Source organism: Venturia canescens, chromosome 9, assembly GCF_019457755.1.
Source record: "Venturia canescens isolate UGA chromosome 9, ASM1945775v1, whole genome shotgun sequence".
NCBI lineage: Eukaryota > Metazoa > Arthropoda > Insecta > Hymenoptera > Ichneumonidae > Venturia > Venturia canescens.
The window spans coordinates 20,278,600-20,300,842 of NC_057429.1; the positions used below are offsets into that span (position 1 = coordinate 20,278,600).

Below are 22,243 nucleotides of genomic sequence, written 5' to 3' on the forward strand. Positions count from 1 at the left end.
TGCAGGGTTTGTGGTTTACGCAGTCAGTGAAAAATGGATGGTTTTGGAAAGCTCCGTTTGCCCCGACCTGCGCACCTGTACGCGCCCTTGCGCCGTGTTTCGTCAACACTGTCTGCTTTTTCATTTCCTCGCTACTCTAGACGCGTCCCTCTTTCTCGCACATCTCTCGCTACGATACCCAATCCCGAAATGCCGAGAGCATGGCTGCGTAATTTTGCCTGCGTATAGCTAACTTTCGTATTCTCCGTATGTGTAGGTGGCACCCTCTACGCGGTTTATTCAGCTCGTTCTCGTAGTGGTATATTATCGTGTGTAAGAGCGAGTCGCGGTTGTCGAGTTCAAGATAGCTGCGGCGGAGGAAGAGGTGTTCGCGAAGTCGCGGTGCGACAGGGCGGAAGGAGGAGTGGGGTTAGGGGCGCTGCTCGAAGCATTTTGGGGAAACGCGCAAGCCGCCGCAAGAACAATACTGCACACACGCCAACGCACTAGCTTCTTTTTCCAGGGCTTACAAAGACGATTATTCGACAGCTTAGATTTGAGAACGAATAAAAAATGTGGGTTATTATGCGATCTGTACCAATGAGAAAAATTTCTACAGATCGTAAAATGCGGGTGGAGAAAAATCCAAAATTTGCCGATTTTCACAGAGATGAAAATACAAGTTTGAGGAAAAAAGTAACAAAGTAATAATAAAAGGGATCTCGAAGAAAATCGCACTGGTGCGGGCTCTCGATGAATAAGGGAATGCGGCGGTAATCGGAACCAATGGGGTTGGCGGGACGCATTTACGTCACAGGAAATCCCGTATTGATCGAAACACGAGGCCGATGGGGGTCGACGCCGTCGCGGCGCTGCTCAACGGCGGTTTCAACGTACTACACAGCCCATGTACATCCCCGCGATCGGCGCGATCGCTCTTTCGCGCAAACGCGCTCCCCGATTCAGAGCAAACAATAATAAGCGACGAGAAGAATTATTTCGAGAAACCGAACACGCGCTTGCGTCGTCTTCGAATTTTCTTTTACTTCTTCGTGCGTACACCGCGCGCTCACACGATTTTTATTTCAATATCATTTGTTGTGGGAACGCGAGCTGAGATCATTCGTTTCCTGCCGAAATGTCATCGTCGCTTGAAAAAAATTCATCAATCTTTGTTTTCCTCGTCATTCCACTTGTGCTTAGCACTGGCTTATTGCATTTCGTTGAACGAAAACTGGCGATCACGCAGCTGCGTTCATTCACTTGAGATTCCAAAGCCCGACGCATTTTTACCGACAACACTGCAGTAGTCGAGCCCCTTTTGTGTCAGGCGTGCCTCAACGGTCAAGTCTCGATCAGCTGTGCGAACCGGAATTCCATACAGCCCACTTCATATTCCTTAGCAATAAAAATATTTGAGCTAATTGCATGAAACGTTCAATAATTCGAAACGAATTTGAATCCGTCAAAAAGTTCTGTTTTCGTTTTCAAACCCGGCTGTGAATGAATCCGAGAAACGGTCGCTCGTCTGCTACGACGATAATAATGCTTTTCTTGAATGAACGCGAACCGCGCGGTTGGGCCAGCTTCGCCTTTTATATCTCAAGTACGTGTATCACGAGCGTGCTTCAAGTACGACGAGAGGAGCATCGATTACTCACCTTTTCACAATAAGACATCGTGGCCTCCTCTCGCTTTTTATTTCTTTGTCTCGTGTTGTTCGTCGCTTCACGAAAATTCGACCGAGCTCAGTCGATTTTTCTTTCGTATTGTAAGAAACTGACATGAAATATTCGGATTGCGGACCGTTCCAGGGCGAGGAAGAAGGAGAGAGAAAAAAAGGCGAAACTTCGGCTTGCATATTTGATGAAGGAAAGTCGGAACGCTGCAGTACGAATTTTGGTGAAAAGGGAGTTCTCTATTTTTCGGTGTACACACATCGACGAGCCTCCAAGCCCACTCGCTTCGTCTCTCTCGTTCGCTCCCTATTTCACTGTATTACTCCCGGTGTATAGTATTAGGGCGGTGACCGCAGGTACTGTAGCAATCCCAGCCGAACCGCAATGCAGCGGTAACTTTGGTCCCATTATACGGCCGAGCAAGATAAAAGTATAGTCACGCTTTTCCCCCCATGGCCTCTCCGGAGCTTACGAAACTACCATAAGCAATAATCCGAATGAGAATGTTTTTTTTTCCTCCGGAGAAAAAAATAATTCGCTGTGCACTCTCACACAATCTATAAACATGGCTTTTTTGCTTTATTTACAAGTTTCTTTCACACGAGACAATCCACTCATTTTACGTTTCGTAGTAAATAATTGATAGAATTTTTTTCGTAAACTATACATATATTTACAATTCGAGTGACCTGCTCTTTTGCGACGCGCTATTTCTACGTGGCACGTGGTTCGTTTTTGAGTGACGATTTTCACGAAAATTTGACTGGGAATTCACGTTTTTTTGTACTCTCGATCGCTCGATGACAATTCTTTATCGTTTCGCCTTTAGAGTCATCGAAAATAATAAGTTCATCGGGGTTCGATTGAGGAGGATTCGGATGATTTTTTTTGTCGATTTTCATGATTCTGTGATGTTGATCGATAGAAAAAAAAATATTAATAGATGGAATTGATGAATCTCAATAATTGGGAGTGAAAATTGTCACCGTTTGACATTAAAAGTCCTTAAAAAACATGTAAAAAGATTATGTTGGAACGAAAGACTCCCTCGAGCCGGTTAAATAGTTACGAGAATCGACTAAACACCGTCCGATCGCGATGCATAAATTTACGAGGATTTTTCACTGTGAATTACGAGACTGTGCAACGACGCTGGGCCGCCGGATCACCTGTTGTACGTGCGGTATTTCATTCCGGGACACGCGATCGCTCACCTTCTCGGACGAGAAAGTGCTCCCGCTTATCGAGATATTGCATTCTACTTTTACGTCAATGCCACCGAGCACTCTGCTCTCAGTCATTACAGTTCGATTCACAGTACTCGATGATCCTTCAAACGATTTAAATGATTCGAATAATCCCGATATTATCGTCGATAATAATATTCGGTTTGGATGAAGACTGCGAGCAGGAAGAAGACGAGGGGGAAATTAGTTACTTATTTTCTATGCAGTCGTAGCCCATTGCCGGGGTGAACAGGTACACGGAGATGCCTAAGTAATATCTGACGTCTTCTTTGTACACTAAATCATTCGTACGAAAGGTGTACGAAATGAAAATCCGAGTTTGTGTACGCGTGTGGTTTACCAGCGGTAAAAAGAGCTCTGAACATCCTCAGAGATTTGGAGACACGATTATTGCAATTATTGGATTTACGATTGAGGGCTTCGAGGAGAAAGAGGAGTTGGCATGGCACTAGGGCTCATATAAATTTGAAGCACTTTTGCTTGTCGTGGGGTATTCGAGTTTTGAATAGAATCGAGTCCGCTCGAAATTGAGTATTCAACAGTGGCATGTACCCAAATACTTGGGAAAAGAAGTTGATGCATCTGTGACGCTCCTGAAAATGTGTATCGTCCTCCGAGAGGGAAACTGGACAGCCGGGGCATCTGAAGGTCCAACGTGACGTCACCTGAAGACGAAAAAATGTGAATTATTATTGAACTTGAGTGAACCGTACGTCGGATTGAAAGCATTGCTCGAAGACAGTTAACGAGGATACCTTAACCGGGGGTTTTCGTGTAATGTGAGATATGAGGAAGTTCATAGCGATATCCTCGCAGTTCATGTACTCGTCGACTTTGTCCCTGATCGCCTGTGGTAGCCAATGAGTGTAAAGATACGTATAATGTTTGTGAATAAAAGCTGCTCCCGTGAGGACCATCGACAACTCGCACGAGTAATTCGAGTTGTAGTTCCAGGCGTTGTGGTAGTTTTGGTCCCAGGCGTGAAATCGACCGGGGAAACCAACAACGCGTTCACGGTGTTCTCTCCAAACTCTGAAGGGGATTAAAAAAAAATATGAAGGATCATTTTTCATTGATGAAATATCGAAAAAAATGATGCGAAAGAATCGTTTAATACCTGAAGCCAAACATGATCTCATCGTGACGAAGATGAGCATCGTCGTCGACCGACAAAACAGCTTCGGTCTCGATCGAATCGAACGGCAAAAATCTATTATTCAAACTGTTCCTGGGAGCTTTTATTACCTGAAACAGTTGTCTGTTCAATTAATTGTCTCGGAGATTCGTCAACGCTCGATAGAATAATCAATTTTTATGGAACGAATTCGTACCACAATTGGAACACCGATATCCGGCCACCTGAGATCTTCCATCGGCGGTTTTGGGCTGTTCCAAACCACCAGTACCTTGTTTAAATACGGCAAACCGTACAGCCGAGCCAATGAATTGATGAGCACTTGCTCCCGTTCGTATGTCAACATGACTATTGTGAACTGCTCTCTCGGATGATTGCCACCGAGAGATTCGCTGAATTCTTTGCCTGCGCCACCTGCGCCTTTCCCTATTGGTCTGAAGCCAACTTCCGATCCTAAAAACTCCATACGGTTGACATTGCATATCAAGTTTTCTCATCATGCGGGCCATTATTTTTTCCAAATGTTTTGTTTACCGAGGAATTTGGCATCGCTCGGTAAAACGGTGTCAAAGGGCAATTGCGGATACAAGTTGAACGGGTCGACCCAATCGTTCCAAATCTCGTGACCATGAATCAGCATCGTGGTGTAATTCCTTTTGAATGCCGGTGATGGATAGGGCGGCTCCAGAGGCCCGAGACTTTCCTCGGCTTCCGGTTCGGCGATTATCGAGTCCGACTTCAGGGGCTGTCGAGAGGCAACGATTTGTTATTTACAAATGGACAGCTTGGAGAGAAAAATAAAACGTTATCGCACTGGATGACGACCCTCACCACAAAAGTTTCATTAAAAATGCTCAGACTCGGAGTTTGAGTAGCCGGCAATGGAGGGATTCCGAGGCGGTCTCTAATCGATGCGATTATCGTGTCCACGGCTCCTTGAGCCGTGCTCAGGTATCGTTCCCAGATGAGACGACCTTGACGACGCATCGCCAGGAGATCGTTGTCCGGAATCGCGCGAAGGAAAAAATGCATTTCCGTAACGCGAGCCTGTAATTCAACACATTTTCATTGTTACGGTCGTTGTAAAATGTAGGTATTGAATAGAAAAATATTCTGCGCTCTCGAGGTGCTTGCCTTTGGTAGAAAAATAGCGGCTCTTCGCCAGGCGATAACTTCGTTGTAACAGAGAAGAATTTGATCGCCTCCTAAAACGACGGGGATCGCGCCAGCTCTGAGAGCTTCGTAAAGCCTGGCCTGCATGAAAGAAGTTGTTAGAAAAGTGGCGTTGCTTGGTGCGAGTATGAGAGCGAATGTGGATTCTTTGAGGATCGATTTCCTGGAGGAATCAGTGCCGCACAAGGACCAATCGAGAGCTTGGACGATTCTGCGATCTTCGGAGGCGGGGACACACTCGAATTGCAAGAAAAATTTGTCGAGACTCGTTCCGGTGGTCATTTCCTTCAAATGTTGAATAATAAAGTTGTCCAAGTTATTTTCGTCCACGGCGAGTCGTTCGAGGTCGACTTCTGCGTCGTCCATTTGATGAGGAGTCGATGACGCTGTTCTCGTGCTCGCTCTCATTTCGCCTTGAAACGAGAGTAAATACTTTCTTCTGGCTGGGACCATCGGCGCACAGTCCTGCCAGATATCTCCACCCGGAGGTCCTAGTATTGGCGGTACGATAAGATCAAAACCTTCGCGGAATTGATTCCTGTGAAAGGACGATTGCACGAGAATTGCGCGACCCGTGTCCAAATCGTTGAATATGTTTCCTGCTTCGACGCTGAGATCGCGGCGCGCGAGATTCAATAGAATATGGTTTCTGCCGTCACCACCCCAGTACGGGAGAGCGTGCAACTTCGCCACGTCTACCGCACGCGTTTTTTGACTGCTCGTGGATCGGGGCACTGCCAGAGCTTCACCGATCAAGAGTACGTAGACACAGGCTTCAGCAGGATTGGCCGTGAGGTGAGCGTTGTATCCTGGAAACATTATTTTCACTTAAATTCAAATCCGCTTTGAAAGCACCCAGAATACAGAGATTCGATTGGAAATAATTGAATACCTACCCAATGTCTGTTTGATGGTAGTTTTCAAGAATCCATCGACGTCCCAACCAACGCTCAGGACACCAAATAAATCTGGATCGTAAAGATAAACTGGAAATCCGCTTGTGAGCGCGCATCTACTGTGATCAAAGCAGTTGTACATTTTGCAAGACAGAGGATGAGTCCCTGGTGTAACAACAGGTACAGAGTCCATGAGAATTCTTCTAGGAGGTGCCAGTTCAGGAGTATTTTTTTCAACAGCTTCTCTCTGGGCAGCCTGTGCTTGCACCACGCTGATTTTCAACCTATCCAGATCAGTTTGTTGATGCGACAGCTCTTGCTTCAGTTCATCTATCCTCTGAGTAAAACTGCTCACTTCCGCTTGGAGTCTCTGTCTCTTGTTTTCCAAATCTCTGAGCTCGTTACTGACCGACACTTTGATTCTCAACATTTCCTCTATTCTAGCTTTCAGATCCGACGCTTTCATCGATGTAAAATCCTCAAACGCTTCCAGTTTAGATCTCGCCCGATGCAAATCCATTCCTTGCGAATCAGCTTCAACCTATGTCAGGATATTTGTTACCAACAATTTGCCACACAAATCAAACAGTTTTATTGTTTTTCAATGGCAATCTTTTTCTATAAATTAAAAAAAAATTACTGCTCCTGTATACCTCACCATTGTTCAATCGTTTATGGTTTGGAAGTATCAGACTGGTAGGACTCACCTTTGACAAATAATAGTGAGTGAAGAGCGGAACGATGAAGAGAAAGACGGACACCAGGATAATAATTTTTGATAATTTAACATGGGCCAACCAATGACAAACTTCTCGTCCATGACTCAATTGGTGGTATGAGGCACTGCCGGATTCTAGAGACGAACCACCAGCCATTGTGAAAAAAAATTCCAAAAGAATGATAGCTTCAAAGCTAAAATCACAGCACTGTTCTCAAAACTTGAATCTCAAAAATCCGTGCCAAATTCATTTCTTGTTGAAATGGCTTTAAGCAATTGAGACTCGTTCGTCAAAAGAACACTTGTCACGTAATCCACCTCATCATGATTTGTAATTGCTCCTCGAAACAAAAGTGAATATACAACCGAGTTTTCGGAGAAATCTTATTGTTGTTGGCATAATTGGTTTGCACATTGTTGTTGATTTAAACTTTTGTCGTAGAACTCATTTCATAAAAAGAATAACAAATGAAAAAGAGGGGGGCACACATGACTGCACAATGCGAAGAAACTTGAACAATGCGTTTACAATTATTTCTAATTTATTCGAAATGACAACCCGGCAATCGGTCTACGATTGTTTCGCGACAGACAAATATTTTTACAGTTTACTGGCAATGTAAGGAAAATTTACCAAAGATCGGAAAACACAAAGTCCAAAAGAATTAGGGAGAAAGGACAACTCAATATAATTATTCTCTTCATGAGATAATGACTACGTTTACATGGCCCTCTTATTCCGGTTTTGTATATACAGACGAGTATATTTATATATATCAACAGATATGCATTTTGTATATCTATATTGATATAACTAAACCGGAATAAGAGGGACGTGTGTAAACGTAGTCATTGATAAACATCGACGAGAACGGTGAGGTGACTTTTCTGGTTTACTATACCGACAACTACACGGTACATGAGAACTCCTGCTTCACCGACAATTTTTTGGTAAATCGAAATCATTTCTACCATACCGCGATGAGGCTAATATGATAATGATGTTGACTATCGGTATTGTAACATTTTTGCTTGTTAACAGAAAACATATTTGATAAAATGTTTATGTGTACGGTGCTTTGATTCAAAAACGTGTTTAGTAGGCTAGTATCAAAACAAATTATTCAACAAATCAGTACGTAAACAATTAACAGAATGGTCGTTGAACTCAAAGGTGGTTTCAGAAGTAAGTGATTCATCAAAATTTCATTTAATTTCGTTGAATTTTCGTCAAACCAATTTTGTAGGTTAGAATTCTATTGTGTCTAAAACTAGTTTGAATTGAAAATCCTCATGATTCGCAGCTCTCTGGCTACGATTCGATTCGACTTGCTCCGCACCGCATCAATTGTTTTTCAAAGAACATTCCGTTAGAAACCAAGAACCGGAATATCCTAGAGGGCGAACACTCTTTATACTCAATGTTCCTCCCTGGGCAAGCTGCGAGTCGTTGAAAGAAACTTTTGCTAAACTTTGTGGGCCTGTAACCTCACAGAAATTGAGTTCTGACAAACTTGTACATTCAAAGCAAGACTTTGGTAAAATTTATATAGTTTTTGAAAGAGAATCTAGTTTGGATAAGGCATTGGCAATTCCTCCGCATACCACACTGACTCTGTACGAGGGTGATAAAGAACCCAACACTGTTGGGTTGACTTGTAAGTAGATTTGTTTCTAGGAATTTATAGGTCATTCCATTAATATTGAGTAACTGTTGAGAACAACAAATCAAGTAATTAAAAATTCAATCCAACATTGTCCGAAACTAATTGACTCAATCCCTAGACTGGTTTAAAGAATACAACAGAACGGTGAGACAGGGTGAGGCATCAATGAAAAGAGATATAGAAAAATACATGCGTGCATATGACAAGAGAGTAGCCGAAAGTCTTGCAAACGGCGGTAACGTTGAGGAAGTGGATCAGGATGGTTGGGTAAAGGTGACGAGTAAAAAGAAGCGAGGACAATTTGCACCAGCAAGGAAAGAATCAACAATTAGCAAACTGCAGAAAAAGGAAGAGGGCAAAAATCGAAAGAAAGAATTGCTCAACTTTTACACCTTTCAGATTCGAGAATCTAAAAAGCAGCGTAAGAATATTTTTCATCTGCTAAAAATCTTTCAAATAACTTTCAAATCACTAGAAAACTTAAAATTATGTTTAACTTCCAGATATTGTAGAACTGAGGAAAAAATTCGAGCTGGACAAGAAGAAACTTGAGCAGCTGAAGACAAAAAGAACTTTCAAACCCTTCTGATGTACTTTAAAGAAGATATTTATGTGACGATCTGTATTGATGTAGAAAAAAAATATATTCTGAAATAATTTACAAAATGTGGTCTAATGTGATCACAGTGTTACGATGCTTTGGAGGCATATGTTTGCAATGTCCATTCGATCAGGAAGTGCCTGACTGCCAAAGGCTGCAATAGGCCAAGTAATTCTTCTGCAAAAAAAATAGTTTTTAAATCAGACGCAGCTCAATTTTGTACTACCAATAGAATAAATAAAAAATTATCGAGCTTACGTTTATTCCCGTATATACAATTGGCAGACATTGCAGTACTAACAGCCTGAGCGAGTCTCTCCATCGCCAAATCTCGGTGATTTTTTTCGACTTCGTTACCTAAGCTTTGGAGCAGATTACTCAAGGTCCTCGTGGTATCAGCGAGATGTTGAGCAGATATGGCGTGCTTGTTGCTACCGCTACTAGTCAAGCGAAGCACAGAATCCATCAGTAGTTGTTGAATTTTGGAATAAGATCTGTTTCGTTCTTCTATCATTTCTGGGCTTATGGATTCCAAAGATTTTCTAGCTGGGCCAAGGATGCACCATCTGAATAAACCAGCGATAGGAGTTATGGGAGTCATGGGAATTCCACCCGTCGGCAGAGCTGGATTGTCCATCAAAGACGTTAACAAGAGACTTGGATTTTCGTCTATCCAATCGCCTGCCAATTTTAATAATTCATTGGGAGGATCTTTGTCTTTGTAAACTTCACCCACTGCTGTAAGCAAATTTGCTGTGAAATGTGGCACAAGCGTAGGCAACTGTTTCAGTTTATCAATTGCATTTGGAGTATAAATAAAAAAATCGTTCAATATGTGCCTCGCCAAATCAACACTCTGAACCGACGTCGAACCCAACTGTTGCATCCACATTCCTGTAGAATCGAGCACTTCTTTGTTTTGAGTTGCGATTGCGAGAGACACGAGATTGCCGAGAATCTTGAATCTCGTTGATTCAGCAGGATATAAAAATAAAAATACTGCGTTTCTGACCGCTGGTGGACGTTCAGGAGCTTTAAAAAATGTACTCATTACTTCTATCAGTTGAAACTCTTGGAGCGCTACCGGTTTCTTTTGCTGCTTCAATTTTGCCAGTTCTCCAAACACAAATTCTTCCATGAGATCCGTTTGGAGATGAATTTGCATTCTCACGGGTGGTCCAGACATGCTGCATAAATTTGCTTGAAAGAAAATTGTTGTTCAATTATTTATCATTCATAGATAGGCTATTCGGTTAGTTTCTTAAGTATTTAAACAATGGGCCAGTGAATCCAGAGAACACAACCTCACAAAAGAGATCTCTTACCTATCGTAGACAGTGCCTCCCTAGCACAATTTGGGAATTCCATCTTTCGTAGCCAATATTTAATATCAGCGTCGGTCATTTGTTGAAAATTTGGGTAATTCATCTTGAAAACTAAATTTCATTCCAGGTTGTCACTTCACCCTTCTTCTGAATATAGTAAACAAAAACACTTGTCCAAAATCAGTGGTTAGAAATAATGCTTTCGTGAAGAATTCTTCGGCCGATTGATTTTAGATTTATTTTTTTAGTGGTAATCATTTGCCGGGCTCTCATATCGGTGATTGCATGTCGAATCAAAAAGGACGCTTGTCGGAAATAGAGTTTTATAAGAAAAATCAAAATCGTGATCTAACACCAATTCGCTTTTTGTGGATGAAGCTTGAACTTTCTATAGCACAAGCGAGCGTACTACGTTTGTTACAGTCTACACGTAATTTTTTCGGCACTACCAATCGGAGTAACACACGCGTTCCATTGACAGTTTTTTAAAAATGGCCACGCGGAAAATCATGCAGCGGCTGTATTTTACGTTTATCCTTGTTCTTTTATATTATACTAGTCCTTCAACAGGTAAAAAGATACTCAATTAATTTTTCGTAATATCGTCTTAATATTTTCATAATCGACACAGTTGTTTGCCTTTTTTATTGATGGTTAATCCTTTGAATTATCGACCGTCGACTTATCACTATACACACACGTACTATTATTATTCATTGTCATTTACTTTCACAGGCGAAATAGATGATGATTTGCATTTATATTTTTCGAAATAATTATATGAATCTAAAAGATGGGATAATTCGGAACATGTTTATTCTCAGCCTCCAAGCGTTCGAGATACGTGACATGCAATTCTGTTGTCAAGTTGATGAACGTCCAGTACAATGTAAGATTGCATTCTCACGATATAAAGTATGGAAGTGGAAGCGGGCAGCAATCTGTGACTGGGACCAAGGTCAAAGAAGATGGAAATTCGTACTGGCTGATAAAGGGTCCTACTGGAAAGACATGCGTCAGAGGGTAAGTCTCATTGATATTATTCAACTACCATTTTTTAATTTCTAATAAATCCCATCTTCAATTTCCTCATTGTTTACCGCCATTGTTGCAACTTGTTTCGGTTTTAGTAAACCAATTTCATGCGGAGATATCATAAGATTGGAGCACATTGCAACTAAGAAAAACCTTCATTCCCATCACTTTCCTTCGCCATTGAGCGACGGCCAAGAAGTTTCCGCTTATGGAGACTTCCAGGGTGAAGGAGATACAGGGGATCATTGGGAAGTCATTTGCAATACAGAGTTCTGGGAAAAGACCGATCCTATATATTTGAACCACGTGGATACTGACAAGTAAGCGTAGAACCAAATATGTTCCTACATTTTCTTTAAAATATCTTGAATCTAATGAAACGATTTTGATTTTCATCTCATAGGCGTTTGACTGCGAGCGGTCATGCTTACACCTCTCTGATAAACGGACAAATTGAAATTGTCGGCATTCACATGGCAAAAGGAGATGCATCAAGATGGAAAGCAATGGAAGGGATGTTTATTCACCCCACTGAACCCGAGACTCATCATCACGAGCATACTGAATTATAAGAAAAGAAATATAGATTATAATGGAAAGATTTAAGCGAATTCGTCATTAAAACGATGAAGTCAATCATTGCACGAACGTCGCGATCTCCGTGCAGTAAGAATTTCTTCCTATTTTGAGAAAACTTGATATTTTCCAGGTAAAGGAAAAAAAGTCAGGATTCTGTAAGACTGAAAATCAGAATATTTGCCGACTCGTCATTCCCGCTTTGACGAAGCCACTCAGGTTTACAATCCTGATTTACTGTTCATATTAGAAAAAAAGATAATCGAAGCTTATGATGTTGGAGTGTAAGAGCTATTGAAAATTTTTCGTCCCCTGGAGAATTCTAACTCAACTCGCGTAGATTGAATCTGATAACAGAAAAAGGATTGGCGCATTCTGACTTTCAAATATTATTAAGAAATACAAACCAAACGAGGATAAGTAAATTCCGCACAGCTATTCGGGAATTGTACATACATTTATATGCGTACAATATTTATTCCAGTGTAAAATAAATAGATTACAAAAGAAATATAATAGACATGTGAGAAGGTATAAGGAGAAGCAATAGAACTTTGGCCACGAGATAATGACATTATTAAACTTCTTTCAATTCAAATTTTCCATCGATATCACGACTACCCAAAAGCCCATTGTAGGGGAACACTACGTTCCAAAGGCCATAACTGCCGAAAATCTCTTTGACATTTTGTCTGGTAGGAACGTGAGGATAATATCTTTGTTTTCCTATGATGCAGATATAAAATTTCCATGCCCCGTAGAATGAGCACATGAAAAATACAGAGAAAAGTGCGTCGAAAAGAATAACGAGTAGAATATCAGTGTCCTCACCGAGTATGAGTAATCTCGCGAGTGCAACAGGAAAACAAGAATGTAGGAAGCGAGGAAAAGTCTGAGAGGATGGTGACTGGGCGATGCGACGACTTATATTCTCGTTCAAACGAGGTCCAATGACGCTGAGGGAATAGAGACAAGCTAGAGACGTGTGAAAACACACGAGAATGAAATTTCCCATGTTCTGTCGAAGGACGCAACTGCCAACAAAAAAACAGTGATGATCTCTGTAGTGGAAACATTTTTTGCAGGGTATGCAATGCTGAGTTGGTTTATAAGTGTAACAGCAGCACTTGTCGCAATACCAAAATTTGTATCTACCCTCCGCGGACTGTCGAATTTCTTCTTTTGTATTGTGTTCAACAGTTATAGAAATTGCTACGCTCTTACTCCTTTTTCCTGTACTCTTCATAGTTGTGGCATTTTTACTTATGCTATAAATGCAGTACCAATTTAAGTACACCTGGACACATACGAATAACAATAACGGCGAAATTCCTTCCTCTATATACATTGTACTTGCTGTCACTACGACGCTAAACAACAATGCCAACGGTGGACATACTTTCAGTGCTACCCTGTAAAACATCCTCATTGTATTTCCTCCAGAGGTAATAACTAAATTCTTATAATAATTATTTATCGATATTTTGTTGTTGTAGCGAAGGCCTTAGAAATTTCTTCTTTGTCTCCACGTGGAAAATCGAGGTCTGGCATGCTCTTTTCATCCTGGAAACGTTCAATAAAATTTAGTTTTCATTTGTAAATTGAAGAAAAAATTTTTAGTGAAGCTTACTTCCCATTTGATTGATATAAATAAGCTGATCAATTTCATTACTCAAAGGTATAAACAAGATATTCCGAAAATAAAAATTATATAGAATTATTCTTTTGGAAATTTTTATTTCATAAGATATATATAAAAAATTATATAATCGACATTCATTTACGTTATTTATTTACGACGCCTCAACGTTATCAGTCTTTCGTCAAAGTATGTGCAGTATGACGTACCTTCAGCATTTACTACATATACAAGACGACGTTTTAGAGGATCCGGCAAAAGCATGCAAAAGGATCTCGAACTTTGCAGCCGTCCGAGCACAACAGAAACGCCATGTTGTTTTCACTTTTTTTTAACATGTCATATCCAAAACGGGTATAAACGTGGTATAAACACTATACTGCTGCAATAACATTAAAAATCAAATATTGGTAATTATAGAGATCGACGGAATAAAGTGATATCAAAGGGAAATGCCACCCCTGAAGCGCCAGCTTATATCAATTCGAAACGCAACAGTGTCAATAAATGATACGGAAAATAATGAGAAAATCACAGTCGAATCTTTTTTGACAGGTTAGAGAACCAGCTGTTCTCTTTACACTGTTTACGATTTGTACTTATCTTTTCATCATGAAAAATAACAAGAATTGATCGCATGTATTAATCGGTGATTGGTTTGTACAGTTTGTAGCATTTGTGGCCAGGAGCACGCCACCACCGGCTGTCAATTTTTCCTCGCGCTAAAATATGCAAGTAAAATTATATAAAGCAAAAAAGATCTACTGAATCAAGGTTTCTTATAAGCAGAGTACATTATATTTTTCAAAAATTTAAGGTGAAGGATGAGCCTTTACTGTCCAGAGCCAGGCTGACATTGCCAAAGAATCTCGAAATTACAAAAATGGCTGATGGTTCTACAACAGTAATAACAAAATGTGATTTCCAACAAGGAACAACTTTTGGTCCGCTGCAGGCTCAACGAGACTGGACCATGAATCCTATGAATGAATTTCCCATTAAAGTCTTTGGGAAAGGCCCAATGGATACATTTCATTTGGATCGTTCTAATGAAAATGCATCAAATTGGATGTGCTTCGTTTCTCCTGCATCAAATTCCTTTGAACAAAATCTTGTTTGCTATCAAATGGAGAGGGACGTTTACTACACCGCCATGCGATTTATCCCTTCTGGGGAAGAGCTGAGGGTTTGGTATGCTCCTTATTACGCTTTAAAAATGAAAATGCCGCTGTACAACACAGAGTTTGCGAATGTCAGTCCACACACAACAACAGAGGAGATCGGTCATGTTGATCAGTCCCACGAAGATACTGTAGATCTTCCAGATATTTCACGTAAGAAGCTCGTATTACTCAGCTATGACAAATAAACATAATGCGAAAAAGAAAACTGGCAGTAAATTTGATCAATTATTTCAATATATTCACAGATAGAAATATTGAAGAAATCGTTCATAGATTGCCAGCCGAACAATTGGGGGCCTTGAGTGACAAAACCAGCTGGAATTGTACGATATGCTCGGTCGTAATGAATTCGGTAATCGAATACGCGAAACACTTGATGGAACATTACAAACCTCTTTCCGGTGTATTTTGTGACGTATGTAACAAAAAATTTCACAGACTGTCGGTGAGAATTATAATTGTTTTGACGTGTTGCACGAAAGTTACACGGGAGATCGTGGGTTTTTATACTTAAACGATGATGTTCTTTCGGATCTGTAGGTATTGGAAAAACACAAACGATCGAAACATCCTAAAGGAAGAACCAACGACGACGTTGCCGGTATTTTGACCTCGGAAAATCAACAACAGCAGAACGCTCAGGTTTGCATGAATATCCAATGACAAAGATTTGTTGATAAATCCGCATTATTTCAATACAACGTGATGTATTAACAGACCATACTCATGAACATGAACGATTCCGAGGGTCAAACTTCAGAAGCGATGAAAGACATACTGGTCAAATTGAAAACCGGTAAATCATTGACGGAATGCAGTTTATTACTGCCCATGGAGATTGAGGCGGAAAAAGAAAACCCAAACGATCTGTCTCTTCTCGACGCGCATTCAATAAACGTCAACGATCTCCTGCCTAATAACGCCGCATTGACCGAAAATTCGTCGTTAAAATCAATCCTGGAAAATCAATGTTTGAATTTGAGTTTGGAGGCGATAACGGACTCGATGCTCTCGGACAACACGAACTGCGTTGATTCTGACAAATTTAACGTCGAAGAGTTGACCTCTGAGTTTTTGGACATAACACCGGACGTTGCCACAATGAATCGTAGGATTCTTAGTTTTCAGTGTGACATATGTGAAAAAAAGTTTGGGAAGGCTGATTATCTCTATCGACACTTGAGAAAACACACCGGAGAATTTGTCTGTCCGAGTTGTTTAGGTGTACGTTTTTCTCTTTACTGCACATATTTTTTATCTTTCACAATAAGTTTATGGGTGAAAACTATAATGAAACATGATAAAATGAATGGTTCGATCCCAGGTATTCGCTCGAAAAGAAAATTTGATGTCGCACCTGTGTCCTTCGCAACAGTTCGACCATCGAAAATTTGAGTGTTCGTATTGTCAGAAACTCTTTTTAACAAAAAAATATCTGAAACGGCACATGGCGAAACACACGGATTGGAACGTTTGTAAATGGTGTAGGAATTTATTCACTTCGAGGCTCGAACTCGAGGCCCACAAGTGTCAAGCTCCGAAGCACGATTGCTCTCAGTGCGGCAAACGATTCGTTCATCGGGAGCATCTCAATCGACACGCCAAATCACACACGAATCCTAAGCCTGTACCAAAGAAAACGAAAAAGCGGCTTGCAGAGGAAAAACCAGCGATATGCGAGAAGTGTGGCGATGTTTTTAAGAATCCTCACAGCTTGAAGCAGCACTTGAGATCTCACGGTAAAGTTTCAATGATTGGACATAAAATTTCTCCCACTTGCGTTGCATTTTTCAAGTATATTTTTTTAGGAGAGAGGAAATTCGAGTGCGACATTTGCCACAGTAAATTTCACCGAATCGGCGTTTTGCAACAGCACAAATCGATCCATCAAAGTATTCAGATTCCCTGTCAAATTTGTGGCAAGAAATTCAAGAGCAAAAAGGCACTGAGCGTTCACATACTTTTGCATGGTAACAGAAAATTCCATTGCGAAAAGTGTGATAAAGTGAGTGTGCTACCGATTCGAATATGAATTTTCATGCCCTTTCTGTTGGAAGTTTTTCTGGTAAACACAAAGATCGAACAATTATTACGTTTCAGAGTTTCTTCCAAAGATGCAATTATCTAAAACATTATAGGCAAATGCATGGTGAAAAAGTGTTGCACAAATGTCCCCACTGTCCAACTGAATTTACGAGCGAGTCGAGTTTCAACAAGCACGTCGAGAGTCACGTACAGCCGAGTGAACACGCGTGCAAATCTTGCCACAAAGTTTTTCATAGGGTAAGAGTGGCCCTAGGTCTAAAAAAATAATAACGAAAGGATTCACTCGAACGAATGCTCGTACACTAAAATTGTATTGGTTGCAGGAGTATCAGTTGAAGCGGCACGTTCGAACCAATCATAGTGGAATAGTGTACCGTTGTCCATATTGTAAAATGACAGCTCGTTACCGTCACAGTATGAGAAGGCATTTTGAGCGTCAACACGAGAGTCTTAGCGACGAATGGAACAAACCAGGTTTCGTAAATGATCTCGTTGAAAAAATGTTGCCCTCTGTGTTGACCGAGCGAGCAATCGCGCCTGATCAGAGTAGCCTAGTCGCTCAAATGTCTCATAGAAACAATGCGAAATTTGAGGCAGCCAATGATCCTCAAAACTCAAGCATCCACGAGACTCCATTTGGCGAAAAAACACAGCAGGTCAATGACGACGTCCAAAACGAACTAGAATCGAATTCGTTGAATGGTAAGTACTTAGGAAAAATGAAATCCCAATAAACGCCTCGATGATTGATCGCAATTATAATAATCTTTGAAATAAATCAGGCCAAGAAATCGTGCTTCCAGTCTCAGAAATGGACGGAGAAGTAACGCCGAGCGAGATACCTCAATTGAGTATCAGCGATAACGAAGCAAATTTGGCAGAATCTGTTCTGAGCAACGCGTATATCTTTGGTGAGGATGGTGGTGATATAATGTGTTATGTTTTAGACGGTACGCCCGTTATTACCCAATATTAGAATTTACTTCGTGTTTGGTCTTCGTGTAAAGGTGTTCAGGGACCCGAAGCAGGTTTTTGAAACACACACACATGTGAGACCGAATCGACTGTGATATTATCAACAATGCGCACATTTTTTCAAAGATTACAGATAGTGTATTGTAGAATATAAATATAGCATCTTAATCGAGAGAAAAAAGGGTGAAAATTTTTTGTTACACCAATCGATCGAGCCACAAAGTATGGGCAAAATTAAATCTTATCGATTTAATTCGAGAATGGAAACTAAAATAACGAACATTTCATATTGCGGAATATTCTTAGTATCGATATTTCAATCATTGAAATAAAAAACAAAAAATATCGAAATTCCGCTGCTCTGGCGTGCTCGCAACCATTTTTCTAACAAGCATTACCTCTCACAATCCCACTCACGGTTCTCATTCAACGTAATTTGGAATTTTTTAATTTCATTCTAGAATCACATGGCGTAGTATGTATAAATGTACAATATCATACAGTATGGCCACAGGCGTAATGTACTTCAACGACGATTCTCTCAGTTCGAACTAATCCCCATTTTTCCAAACGGAACCATCGCCCTACTTTCATTTTTTCGAGAAAATGATTATGAGTCCGAGTATACGAGTATATTACTTTCGGAGATAAGGAAATTTGTCGGTTGAAATTCTTTTAATTGATAGCACACGAAAAGCTGGGGCGTCGTTCCACTGGTTTCCGTCCGTTGGTGGAAAGTCAATCGGTGGAAAAGAAAAACAAAAATCACATGCTCGCAGATAAAAATAATGGAGTTCCGTACGTAAAACAGTTCGATTGCTATATAATACATATCATTCAAAAAAAGTTTCGCCCCTGTATACTTTTCAATGTTTCAAACGCGTTGTATAAGGTAGAATTGTGTGATTCAAATTCTTAATGAGAAAAATATTTACGAGGATATCAATGACGTTCATACACACTGTACCGACGAATAATTGCTACATCCAAGATTCTAATGAATTAATTATACTTTATAAGACATATATAACTGAAATAATCAGTGAGAGTCCTATGTGTTCGAACCTGATTATTTATTTGTTCGTCGTACGTGTGCCATAGTACCAAGTTTGGCTTTTCGTTTTGCTAGCACATTATTCTATTTTCTCGCCGTCAAACGTCTCTGGCATCAAGCTCAGGAGACTCGGCTTTTCATTTATGAGACCAGTGACAGTGGTCGCGGGCACAATCGCGATATTGTCGCAGACTTGAAACAAAATCGCTCGGAAAAAAGAAGGCTCAAAATAATAAAGTCGTTCACTATTCAGTTCGTCCGTATTCCAAGTAATGCGACACATCAAACGTATGTATAAGATAATCTACAAAAACGGAAGGTTATGCGGGGGTTGATCGAGAATTCATCTTCGTCAACGACCTTCCGAAAAGTTAAAAGAAAAAAAAAAAAAAACACGGAACCTCTAAATTTGCATTTCTGTGGATGCAAAATCTTTGGTTCGTTCGTTTGTTTCTTCGTGAGCAAAAATGGCCCTGGCGCAAGAAAACTGCGATTATGACAGGACCTTGCGCGTTCTGTTTTTGTTTTAGGTTTCGTTTTTCTTCCGAAGAGCTTTTTTTTTTGCGTGCGTTCTCAAATGGTAACGAAGAACTCAACTTTTTCCGTTAATCGTGCATTCTTAATTTCTGGTTAACCAGGAAAATGCCTTGAGGAAGAAGTACGTTATCGTTATGGCATAGAAAATTTTATCTCTCTGTTGACGCTGGAGCATTTCGAGCTCGACCGCCATAACGCGTCGGTTTAATTTACCGACTTGGCGACGCAAGTGTTGAATCTCTTCCGATGGTGGAAGCGAAACGTCCAACGCGTTGTAAATGGGAGTTTGTTCTCTGTAATCGAATGTTTTTTTCTCTTATAGGTCAATCATTTCGTTGTTGGTAATTTTATGCTGCGACATTGAATTATGATTGTGTGAATAGAAATTTTACCTTACGTGCCTGACGATTTGAGTCTCGGGAACGAATCTTGATCGCGACCGAGACGTTGCCTCCGAGTCTATGGAGGAGTTTGCAAAATTGTTGGGTTCGTCCTCGTCAACGGTAGGAAAATAGTGATCATCGAGCGTGAGAATTCGAGGAGGCGTCTGAAAAGTAGTAAGGACTGGTTTTATCATAAGCAAAGAATGTCGCTAGAAATTTCAATCGTTATTAGTCCACAGGTAGTTGTTAAAAGGGCCAAGCAACGTAAAAAGTTCTGGTCGTGGAAGAACCAACACGAATCTTGGAAATATTTCTTTACCAATAATTCGGAAAACGACACAAGTCGGTGCTCGCCATTCGGGCGGACAATCCTGGCAAATGAGTAATTATAGAAGTGATTAAGCGATTAATCGAGGTAGAAATGTTAGGGCTTAAACGAACCTGGACTCTCACCATTCCTGGTTCAGGTGGCATGACCGAATTCTCCAACATCATTTCCCGAGGTGGGGCTTTTGTACCGATGTGTTGTTCTTGCCCTGTCAGGCAAAAGAGATTCATTCATGAAACAACACTTATTTCTTTGCTTCGCAAAGTTCGGTTTATAAAGCACAAGAAAACATGAGTCTATATTAATGCAAAATGATTGGGTGACTTTGTAATGGAAAATTTATCAATGAATTCAATTGTAAAGAAATTCCATACAAAACATCAAGATATAAACAGAACTGAGAAAGGAAATCCATACAAGACTTTGGTGTCATAATTTTTGAGTTTACTATTTCTAACGAGCATTAATATAACAAGTTATTTTATTTACAGATCATGGCTACGTACACATAACATGATCCGAGAGACCTATGAAATTCACATTAAACATTTTAAATATTTTCATTTATGAGGAAAATAATAAAAAAAACAGGAAATAGGTTGAATTTGCGAACATTTTTTTCTGTATTGACGTGTAATTTGTTTAATATAATTTTTTATTACACTGAAGAATAGAGTAGTAATAAAAAACATAATGATCATTGATTTGTGAAAAAAGAAAGTTTAGTATCGACGATAGATAGTGATCTTGATGAGAATGGAACAGTGGATGGGATACGAAAGAATGCTGAGCCGGCTAATTAGGAATTCACCTAAAATAAACTTGGATGGTTTGTGGAACAGGGCCAAAAAACATCCAGTGAATTTGATCGCTCATCCGAATCTCTTGAACTTACCTACTACAAGAATTCTGTCAGGAACATTCATTTCAAACTTCTCATTCGGCATTGCTTGAGTCCAACCAGATCCTTGCAGTTCGTCATCTGCATAGTCACCATTAACCCGAATGCTTTTCGGCACTGTCATGCGTTTGTTTATTTCAAGGGTAAAATTTGGGTCATAAAAATTGTCTGGATCTCCATTGAAGATTGACGGACTGTGAGTTTTGGACATTTTAACCTGTAATGAATGATTAAATAGCAAATTTTTTCCAAATATCATGCAAATGTTTCGATACAAATTTCGAAATAACTCGTAATTCGAATTAGGTCTGTGGGTTTCATGAAAAATTTAACAGCTCCGATATTACATTTGGAATTACTCCAGTTGCTTTGAATCACATATTTCGGTCGCAAGTCGTGTGAGAATGACCATTCTATTTCTTTTAGACAAAATTTGCGGAAAAAGATATATATACTACAATAACGGTTGAATTTTAACCCCTCCAAAATTTCATATCCCGCGTTTACCACGATTGCCTATTCGATATTATTTTGACCTTTAGGATTCTCAAAACTCGTGATAATTCGGATAATTTTTTCACAAGTCATTTATTCATTCGTGCTGACTACGATAAATTATTTGAGAATACGTACCTCTTTTTGATCGTTGAATATGACAAACTCTTACAGTAAAGTCCGTTGAGACAGTCGTTCGATATAAGAAGTGCAATGATCGAACGTATTTTATTACGAAAATACATGCACAGCAAAAGGTTATGTAGGACCTGTAGGCAAAGTTAAAAATCGCAACTGCAACGACCTCTTTACGCCTCGTTTGATATGGCAGGTATTTGCAAAAGTCCACCGCCACGGTATCATCACCCTCTGCTGCTATGTATCAACTCGAAACTCGAAGGAACATAAAAATCTGATCTCTTGTGTCAACCTTCCCTTTATCCCCACCGATAAAAGTAGTGACGAAGGGTGAGCAGCGTTGTTATATTGCGAATGAGAGCGAGAAAAGAACGCAGAGGTCCAGAGGTAGAGGACGTGACCGAACCACCGGAGGGTCGATCGCAAACGCCTTGAGTTTTGAAATCGAATAACTGCGTAATAAAAGCGAGTCCCAAATAAAGAAATAAAAAATAAATCTAACTATGACATTATATAACAAAAGCTGGAAAAA

General features: G+C 40.2%; 7 protein-coding genes across 10 annotated transcripts; 3 read left to right on the forward strand and 4 right to left on the reverse strand.

Moving 5' to 3' along the window:
• Window positions 1–2,213: 2,213 nt before the first annotated feature.
• On the reverse strand, window positions 2,214–7,552 carry botv (exostosin like glycosyltransferase 3). The gene is made up of 10 exons (XM_043427770.1): window positions 7,462–7,552; window positions 6,817–7,271; window positions 6,110–6,650; window positions 5,175–6,022; window positions 4,872–5,087; window positions 4,575–4,785; window positions 4,237–4,493; window positions 4,023–4,150; window positions 3,661–3,937; window positions 2,214–3,570 (listed from the first exon to the last, which is right to left on the reverse strand). Exons 2-10 carry the CDS (start codon window positions 6,982–6,984, stop codon window positions 3,361–3,363), a joined length of 2,856 nt encoding a protein of 951 aa, XP_043283705.1. The 5' UTR covers window positions 6,985–7,271; window positions 7,462–7,552; the 3' UTR covers window positions 2,214–3,360.
• A 303-nt stretch (window positions 7,553–7,855) lies between these two features.
• Window positions 7,856–9,352, forward strand: LOC122415569 (ribosomal RNA-processing protein 7 homolog A). The gene is made up of 4 exons (XM_043427777.1): window positions 7,856–8,013; window positions 8,132–8,485; window positions 8,613–8,915; window positions 8,998–9,352. Exons 1-4 carry the CDS (start codon window positions 7,983–7,985, stop codon window positions 9,081–9,083), a joined length of 774 nt encoding a protein of 257 aa, XP_043283712.1. The 5' UTR covers window positions 7,856–7,982; the 3' UTR covers window positions 9,084–9,352.
• Window positions 9,120–10,863, reverse strand: LOC122415566 (uncharacterized protein C7orf26 homolog). The gene is made up of 3 exons (XM_043427774.1): window positions 10,421–10,863; window positions 9,354–10,295; window positions 9,120–9,272 (listed from the first exon to the last, which is right to left on the reverse strand). The coding sequence occupies exons 1-3, from the start codon at window positions 10,521–10,523 to the stop codon at window positions 9,184–9,186; spliced, it is 1,134 nt and encodes a 377-aa protein (XP_043283709.1). The 5' UTR covers window positions 10,524–10,863; the 3' UTR covers window positions 9,120–9,183.
• On the forward strand, window positions 10,833–12,565 carry LOC122415572 (stromal cell-derived factor 2). Its single transcript, XM_043427783.1, has 4 exons — window positions 10,833–10,990; window positions 11,245–11,443; window positions 11,551–11,775; window positions 11,859–12,565. The coding sequence occupies exons 1-4, from the start codon at window positions 10,912–10,914 to the stop codon at window positions 12,025–12,027; spliced, it is 672 nt and encodes a 223-aa protein (XP_043283718.1). The 5' UTR covers window positions 10,833–10,911; the 3' UTR covers window positions 12,028–12,565.
• On the reverse strand, window positions 12,468–14,017 carry LOC122415568 (palmitoyltransferase ZDHHC22-like). The gene is made up of 2 exons (XM_043427776.1): window positions 13,880–14,017; window positions 12,468–13,594 (listed from the first exon to the last, which is right to left on the reverse strand). Exon 2 carries the CDS (start codon window positions 13,458–13,460, stop codon window positions 12,609–12,611), a length of 852 nt encoding a protein of 283 aa, XP_043283711.1. The 5' UTR covers window positions 13,461–13,594; window positions 13,880–14,017; the 3' UTR covers window positions 12,468–12,608.
• Window positions 14,018–14,085: 68 nt separating this feature from the next.
• On the forward strand, window positions 14,086–18,226 carry LOC122415562 (zinc finger protein 236-like). The gene is made up of 11 exons (XM_043427769.1): window positions 14,086–14,225; window positions 14,337–14,401; window positions 14,488–15,004; window positions 15,100–15,299; window positions 15,395–15,496; window positions 15,572–16,078; window positions 16,179–16,593; window positions 16,663–16,859; window positions 16,955–17,137; window positions 17,224–17,602; window positions 17,683–18,226. The coding sequence occupies exons 1-11, from the start codon at window positions 14,123–14,125 to the stop codon at window positions 17,874–17,876; spliced, it is 2,862 nt and encodes a 953-aa protein (XP_043283704.1). The 5' UTR covers window positions 14,086–14,122; the 3' UTR covers window positions 17,877–18,226.
• On the reverse strand, window positions 17,951–21,906 carry Tango11 (transport and golgi organization 11). 4 transcript variants are annotated; one of them, XM_043427779.1, is made up of 6 exons: window positions 21,712–21,906; window positions 21,073–21,295; window positions 20,684–20,704; window positions 20,303–20,385; window positions 19,859–20,013; window positions 17,951–19,759 (listed from the first exon to the last, which is right to left on the reverse strand). In XM_043427779.1, the coding sequence occupies exons 2-6, from the start codon at window positions 21,287–21,289 to the stop codon at window positions 19,549–19,551; spliced, it is 687 nt and encodes a 228-aa protein (XP_043283714.1). In that variant the 5' UTR covers window positions 21,290–21,295; window positions 21,712–21,906; the 3' UTR covers window positions 17,951–19,548. The 4 variants fall into 4 exon arrangements, with proteins under 4 accessions (XP_043283714.1, XP_043283713.1, XP_043283717.1 ...); XM_043427778.1 differs by having other exon boundaries at window positions 20,291–20,385; window positions 21,712–21,899; XM_043427782.1 differs by lacking the exon at window positions 20,684–20,704 and having other exon boundaries at window positions 21,712–21,897.
• Window positions 21,907–22,243: the final 337 nt, after the last annotated feature.